The following is an 8,732-nucleotide window of genomic DNA, read 5'->3' on the forward strand; positions in this document are numbered from 1 at the left end:
ATCATTAATAAAAAATAGTTCACATATGTATAATGCTTTATTAATGATACTTTATCTTCATTTTTAATTAGTGACTGAGAAAGAGTTATTTGTCAAATGAATGCCAAACATTTACTAAATATCAACTCATGGGATAAAAAGTTTAGATAGTCTCCTGCCCTCATGAATCTTAAAGTGTAGCATTAGAGTAAGACACAAATATCCTATGACGGTGTATATTACAGTTAAGTTATACTCAAAAGTTACAAAATAATGCAAGGTCTAAATGTTAAGTAATATAAGGGAAGGTTGCAGGGATAAATAGTATTTGAGTTGGGCCTAAAAGGATAGCTAGGAACTTGGAGTTGGTAAGCCTCTGTCCTAATCCTGTCCTCACAGCCCCTACACTTATTGGCAAGACACAACCACTTTGAGACTCACTTTCTTCATCTGTTTAAAAAAAGGCAGAGGGGCAGGGTGAAGATAATGCTTACAGAACTAAAAAGTGATAGGACCAATAATTCTTACGGGGATTAAAATTAGTTTTCAGTTTTTAAAAAAAAACTTAACTTGTGTAATTAAGTAAAGAGGTGGTGTAGAGGAGTCAAGAAGACCTGGGTTCAAATCTGGCCTGAGACACTCACTTGCTATGTTGTATGACCCTGGGGCAAATTATTTAAGCTCTCTCAGCCTCAGTTTCCTCATCTGTAAAATGGGGATAATAATAACACCTTCCTTATAGGGTTGTTTTGAGGATCAAATGAATTAATCTATGTAAAGCACTTTGCAAATACTAAGCTATTAAAAGAATTGCTGCAAAATCAAAATTGGGAATCTGCTCTAGGATTCAGCAAGATAAAACACAGAATATTGTATTCAAAGACTTGGAGGTAATTTAGGTAAGATTAATAACATACTAAGAAGTTGGAAAGATTGGAACACAGCAAGTATGGCAAAGCAAAGGACAAGTAAAAAGATGATAACCACTTACATCCCTTAGATATGTGTAAACACAAAAAGGGAAGAGAACTATTTAGCCTGGTACAGAAAATTTAATATAAATAACAGGACAAACTTAAAAGTAAAGTTTGGACTAAGTATCAGGAAAAACTTCCTGACTCAAGATCAGATTGTAGTTGAGTCTCCTCAGGAAGTGACGGAAGTTTCATCCCCTTGAGATACTTAAAATTAGACCTAACAAGGCACTAAAAAGCATCCTTCTGTGAATTACCCATTTCTGATCTAGAGCAGACTTGTTAGCTTACTACATGGAATAAAGGAGAAAAAATACATATATAGATACTAACATCTATCTCTAAACATAGATATGTATGTTTGTGTGTGTGTGTGTGTGTGTGTGTGTGTGTGTGTACACAATGTATATGCACCCACATAAATACTACTCCCAGAATATTGGCCATGATCCTAAAATTGGATATCTCTTAAAACAAATACACATATAGTAAATATTGAAAAATAATATTGATTACAGACCATACTCAGGTTTTGTACAATCCAGGAAATAAATATGGCCTGATTTTAACCAATACACCAAATATACAGTCACTTCACTTGATGCAAGAAATAAAAAAATATATAGTTAAATTAATTCCAAACACTTTGCTGAACTAGTGATATTTAAGGACTTCAAATTTTAAACAGAACAAAATACATGTGGAGAATCCTTCAATTCAAAAAGTATTATTAAGTACTTATTACACATAAACTATGCCAGGCACTGAAAGACACAAAGATAAACAAGATACAGTCCCTACCCTCAAGAAGCCTAGCAGATAATAGCCACTAATAAATGTTTCTTGACTTGACTTGACATGACAATCTAGTATGGGAGTTAGAAGAAAGCTAGGCATACCCCCCATAACTTTGACATAAAATAAAATCATTAATATGTCAGCACCAAACCCATTATAACTCATTCTGCCACTTTGCAAAGACAATCAGATAGTTGGACTCAATGGGAATGAGTGAATTCAGCAACCATTAGCTTGGGCCACCTCTAAAGTGGTGAATCTAGCATCTAATTTTTATAGAGTCATTTAACCTAGAGCATCATCTTGTTCTTGTTCACTTGTGTCTAACTCTTGATGGCCCCATGAACCATACTATCCATGGGATTTACCATTTCCTTCTCCAGTGGATTAAGGCAAACAGGGGTTAAGTGACTTGCCTAAGGTCACACAACTAGTAAGTGTTTGAAGCTGGATTTGAACTCGGGTCTTCCTGACTTCAGGCCCAACATTCTATCTACTGACTCATCTAGTGGCCATATAGCAGCATAGACCTATTTACAAATATTGTAAGACACTGGCCTCCTGCCTGTTCCACCAACAAGACTCCCCATCTCTTTGTTCCAGGCATTCTCTCTGGCTGGAACACTCTCCCTCTTCCATTCCAGCTACTGATCTTCCAAGTTTTCTTTAAGTCCCAATTAAAAATCCCACCTTCTACAGGAAGTCTTCCCTACCCTTAATTCCAGTACTTTCCATCTTTTAATCATTTCCTATTTACCCTTTATATAGCCTGCTTTGTATATATTTGTTTGCCTGTTGCCTCCCCGCCTTTAGATTGGAAACTCCTTAAGGGCTGGGGCTATCTTTGGTCTCTTTTTGTATCTCCAGTGCTTAGCACAGTGCCTGGTACATAGAAGGCACTTAATAAATGTTTATTGAATGAATGTATAAAATAGAAAAGAATCAGAAGTTTTTAGTTTGAAAAGATGATATAGATCACCTAGTCTAAACCTGTCTTTTGAAGGAACTGAGTCCCCAAAAAAGCAGTGTAATATAGTGAAAATAATACAGAATTTGGAGTCAAAGGATCTTGCTTGGGATCCTGGCTCTGTTCCTGGAAACTGTGACCTTGGACAAGCTGCTTCAACTCTCCTGACATCAGTTTCCTCATTTATATGAACAGGGGAATAGAACAGATGACCCCTCAGTACTATTCTAGCTCTAAAACCTTTTACTTCTCCCCATCCCAAATGTCTTTTTGCTTATTTTGCATAGATTTTGTATGCGCAATATCTAAAGAGGCATCAAGACATAGTGGATAAAAAACAGGCCTCCACACCAGGATGACTCAGGTTTAAGTCCTGCTTCTGCCACACACTGGCTACTGGGTCTCGACAGAATGACTTGACCTCTCAGGCCCAGACAATTAATTCTTTCAAATTGTCATATTGTATTGTATGTATATATCCTCATAGAAGAGGATCCCTACTTGGATAAAATGACAGATTTGGACCTAAATACATATACACACACATAATACATATATACACACATATATACATATACACACACACAATACATATATACACACATATATACATACACACACGCACACACACACACGTATATGTTGTCTTTCCTGATAAGCTTCTTGAAGGCAGGGACCACATCATTTTTATCTTTGTATTCTGAGCACTTAGCACAGCACCTGGCACATTAACAAGAGCTGATTCAATGTCTATTGATGGATCCATCTTAAAAATGCTAAGGTTCAAGATCTTGGTCTTTCTAGGACCCTGATTCAGGATAACAGCAAGATCACAACATAAAAGAAACATCATAGTAACTTACACATGCTAATGATCTAGTTAGAAAAAAAATCAGAACAGAAAAGGTCTTCGCCTGTTCTACAGGTATAAAGGAGCCTCTCCTTTCAACATTGAAGCATAATGTTAGTTTCTGAGTTGTGCTAAAAATAATGTTTCCATAAAGTTTGCTAGTTCATGACCTAAATTACATCCTCAAATTTAGCACTTTAAAGTGTTCCAAGTAGCACAGCTATCAGGATGCCTTATAAAATATGAGGTCAGACAACTCAATACCAATGAACCTCTACCTTATAATTTTTTTTAACTTAAAGAATAATGCAGAAGCAATTACCTATGAAACAAATATACTGCAATTAAAACTGAGGACTAGAACTCTACCCTTGGCTTCTCAACTGACTCATTAAGTGACCTTGGGACAAACATTTAACAACAACCTTCAATAAAAGGACAAAAATCAAAATAGTACATAGTTGAAACACTTTTGGATCTTTCTTTAAAAATGCATTATACAACATTAGTTTTCTTGAAAGAAATAATACTTTATGATTAAAAGTGCAAGTGACCACACTGATCTATGGGATCAATCCAAATGCCTCACTTTTCCTCCACTAAATTTACCACCTTCAGAGCTGTATGGCCCCTTTCCAATTCTATAGTGGTAGAAGAGAGGGCAAAGGATACTAACAATCACACAATTTTTAAAATGTTTCTAATTGATTGCTGGTATCATTGTATCAATCTCCACATTCTCATAATAAACAAAACCCAAGGAAAATGCAGCTAAATGGAAGGACAGATCCAGGTTCTTCTCCGAGAGATAAATAACAAGAGTTGACCAGAAGTGGTTTTATCCTGTACCCAAAGATAACAAGAAACATCAGTTCACTGGTCATATTTGGTTACCTCATTTTGCAGTGCTCATGATTAAATATCTGCAAAATGACCACTATGAAAATAACAGCAGTTTAAACACCACCATCTGTTAATAGAAGATGAAGGGATGGAGAAATTGTATGCAGACCTCAATGAGATCCTCCATATTAAATCAACATACACTCTGAAACTTGGTGAGAAGAAGTGAGTATGGCAAGAAAAACACTGAAAAACATGGATTAGTAATGAGAAAGCCAAAGATTTGTAAACGGAAAATAATTTACTCCTTTATAATTTGAATATGTTCTTGAAGGAAAGAATCAAAAAGCACTAAACATGAAGAATATCAAATAACAGCATCCACAAAAAGGAAACTGATTATATTTTGCAGAAAATAATTTGCTATTGAGGGTTATTCCTAAATCAACTATCTAAACAATCTAAACATCGAAATCTCAAGATTCATATAAAAAATTCCAGTACAATTAAAAATTGTGGATGGTTTCTAAAAAGTTTGCTAATAATCACATATGACATAATTATTTCCCTTACTCTACTGAAAAAACTTTCTATTCTCTGGCATTCAAAAGACATACCTTTTACCATGGATCTCTACATTCTCAGGGATGGAAGAAAGCTATATAAAGAGACCGAAACAATTAGAATACTTTAGAAGTGAGTGATCAGAAAAGAAGGCATCAAAAACCTCCCAAGGGCAATAATGTATAGATTCTACCACCCTCCAAATGAAGATTATGGAAGATGGACAATCTACAGTTTGCTAGGACACTCATAAAAACTGCAAAACAAGGTAATTCTCATTTGTAAATGTGTTAATTTTTTTCCCCTATTTCTTCTCAAATATATTAACTACATAGAAAAAGCTACAGCCATTTATTAGAAATGGTCCAGATTGCAAGAAGACCACCATTTTTAGGTTTCAGTTTAGTTTGAGTTTGGGGTTCTTTTTTTTGCTTGTTTTTAAAAAGAGAGAAGAAGGGAAGAAGAGAGAATGAATGTGTTAATGTAACCACAAAGTAATAACAGGATACAACAGGGTTCTGGGCATCCAAAGGGGCCAATCACAGTATGAGCACAGCTGAATTCGATCCTAGTCCCAGCACGTCCCTACTAAGAAGAATAAAACCCTTATCTTGTTCAACCATGTGTCGCCTGCCACAAACTGCAAAACAGCAACGCCCAAAGCCAGCCAGTCTGATTTTAGCTAAGGACAGACAGACTGTGCAGTCAGAAGCACCACAATGAAAGAACACAGACTCACACACAGCTGGCCTGGGTGATTTTGCACACACTACAAAACATACCGTACTGTACTTCCAATGTGAAAAGACCATAACGAGGTCCACCAGTACTGTCAGTTGGCCAATCACTGCATACTTAGCTGTCAGACATCAACTATATCATCAGCACTAGTTTGGAGTGGAATAGTGGGAAGGAGGCCACAGTGGGTGGTGCCTACAGAAAGCTGGGAAGTATTCCCTACTCACGACTTTAAGGATCCTTGGCACAGAAGCAACACTAAACCAGTACTTCCAGATTTTATTCCCAACACATTCAAATCAGTACTACAAGTCAGATTAAATCAAAGTTGTGCACAGTTATAACAGAACAACAATTTACACTATGATCCTGGCTAATAATTAGGGAAACTATAACACCTGCAATCAATAGAAAGCAGTGAAAAAAAGTATGGAGAAAATTTATAACACAAATACCTAAGAAACAAGTATTCATACTGCCTGGTTAAATTGCCTACATTTTGTCCTCTGAAACTTAGAAGAATCTCTCTAAAAATTTTGTCACATTATGCCGAAAATCAGTTAGCACTGTGAACTATCTAGAGAAATTCACTCTCGAAACAAACTTTACTATCAGCAACTAAAACAAAACACAGACGCTTTAAAGTTACACTTTCCCTGACTTGCAACTTAGTCTACTGCCTGCAAGAATCATGTCCTTTACCTAGATGACAAAGAAAACATATGTCTAAAACTGAAAACAGATAGGGAAAAATAATCCCCAATAATAACACTCAAAAAAGATCACTGGTGATTTTTGTGTGGCATGAGTTGGTGGCCTTAAGCTCCATTTCTACAGAATTAAACAGCAACAGGAAGTAAAAATACTACTAACACATTTGTTTCTAAAGGGGTTTTTCTCTCTAATGGCTCAACAGAAAAGGCAAGAGTTGAATGAGCCAGAAAAACAATTACCCACTCACCCCCTGAAAGTGATTCTTAGAAGCAAAATACCCTGAAAGAAAGGGGAGTAAAGCAAATTTAGGCAGTACAAGATAAATATGGTAGCTGTTCAAAGGAGACAGGAAAAAAATATTTCATAGACAATAAAATCTCATTTGAAAAAACTTATACACTTTAAAAGAACATATGTAGAGTTTTAAAATGTCAGTGGAATGCTTTAGGTGAGTGTGCATGTGACTGTGGAAAGCATCAACAGGAAGAGGAAGTGCAACTTCTGTCTCTGGAGGAGCTGTTTTGGTATGATAATGGATTTCAGCCCTTTTTTAATCAACAAATGAGTCCAGCAATTGGGTGTAACTCTTATAAAGTAATTTAAACACTTTTTGCCACAGTCCTATTGTTCTACCATACAACAAAGAAGTTTAAAAACAAATAGGCTTTTCTAAATCTGATGCTTCTTTTATTAAACTTCAATTTTAGTTCCTCCCTCCACTTTCTGGAGTGGTGTTAAGAGATTTTCTGACTTCAAATTAGAATTTTGGTCCAGAACACAGAAAGAAAAATATGAAGATGGCATATGGAACACAAATATACAACATTGTTGTATAATAGTGTGAAAGGAATCCAAAGTAATAATGAAAGTGATATATGGAAAAAAACACTGTAAAAATGAATATGCTTAATTTTACAGCATCATATTTAAAAGTTTAATTCTCAAGGGTTCAGAGTACCTAACCTAAAAGCATTTGCTGACTTATTAACTCAGAAATGATCCATCTAATCTAACTGCTAATAAAGACGAATCCATACACTAGCTAGCATGTCAAACACTACATAATTCCTTTACTGCTTAAGATATTCTTTTAAACTACATTTTCCTGGGAAATATAACAATCAGAAATCATGAAACTATAACATATATGGAATGTATACATAACATAAATAAATATAACATATATGGAAATATAACAATCAGAAAGTTTTTTTTTAATCTCCATCCAGATGCTTTACACCAACTCCAACAAGATACAGAGTTCCATTCGTCTGTCGAGATACTATTTAACAATTTAAAACTAGACAAGACAACATTTAAAAAAGACCAAGATAAGGATAGAGTGCCGGGCCTGAAGACAGAAGTCTCATTTTCCTGAGTTCAAATGTGGCCTCAGACACCTCCTAGTTGTGTGACCCTGGGCAAGTCACTTAACCCTGTTTGCCTCAGTTCCTCATCTGTAAAAAGAGCTGGAGAAGGAAGTGGCAAACCACTCCAGTTATCTTCGCCAAGAAAACCCTAAATGGAGTCAGGAAGAGTCAGACACGACTGAAACGACTGAATAACAAAAAAGTTCACTAGTCCCAAGTTCCCTTTAAAAGAGACCAAGATCACACTGGCCACAACGTAGCTCTCTTTCAGGAATAATCAAAATATAAAACTGCCCACACGATTGGGTGATTGATGTTGCCCCGGTATCCAGCAGATGTGAGGCACTGACCTTCACCCAAAGTGACCTCTCTCGGGGGGCTTGTGGTAAAGAATCTCATTAGTGCCAAAACAACCCCAACCTTAATTTTACCTCCGTGTCTCCCTGAGAATCAGAAGAGCTTAGCTTCACTTTGAAAACTGAAGGTGTGCATTTTATGTCACATTTCCCAAATGAATCCGGTGGGTGATTCGGCTGCAGCTCGGGTACATTTATAAAGATCCGAACCCAACTCTCCCCCGGACCTGTCAACCTCAGTGGGGCTGGAGCTCATGGAAGTCGCCCACTACCAAAGACTAACCAATAAAAGGAGTTTCATACTGACCTGTCCGTGATAGTAGACTGTGTGCCACTCATTGGGGCCCTTGGCGAGAGGTCGTCTTTCTATCCAACTTGCATTTTACAACAACATCCCAGTCCCCACCCCACCCCCAGCAAGCGCTGCTCCGAGAGGGACGCACAAGTCCGACTCCAAACTCCGGCCAGTCATAGGGCATCCACTGGGGGGGAGGGGGGTGGTCGAGAGGGGTTCTCCGGGGAGAAAGATTCGGGGGGTTGTGGGGGACAAGTTCCAGGCCCGCCAGGGAATCCTTAGGA

General features: G+C 37.0%; 1 protein-coding gene across 2 annotated transcripts in view; it reads right to left on the reverse strand.

Moving 5' to 3' along the window:
* Positions 1 to 8,732, reverse strand: part of ARHGEF12 (Rho guanine nucleotide exchange factor 12) — a 176,939-nt gene extending 168,207 nt beyond the window's left edge. For both annotated transcript variants that reach the window (XM_027835496.1, XM_027835495.1), the window contains exon 1: positions 8,461 to 8,732. In XM_027835496.1, coding sequence (XP_027691297.1) covers positions 8,461 to 8,492 — 32 coding nt within the window. In that variant the 5' untranslated portion in view covers positions 8,493 to 8,732. The remainder of the gene's footprint in view (positions 1 to 8,460) is intronic.

This window comes from Vombatus ursinus, unplaced genomic scaffold (assembly GCF_900497805.2).
Source record: "Vombatus ursinus unplaced genomic scaffold, bare-nosed wombat genome assembly UNPS02014816.1, whole genome shotgun sequence".
NCBI classification, from domain to species: domain Eukaryota; kingdom Metazoa; phylum Chordata; class Mammalia; order Diprotodontia; family Vombatidae; genus Vombatus; species Vombatus ursinus.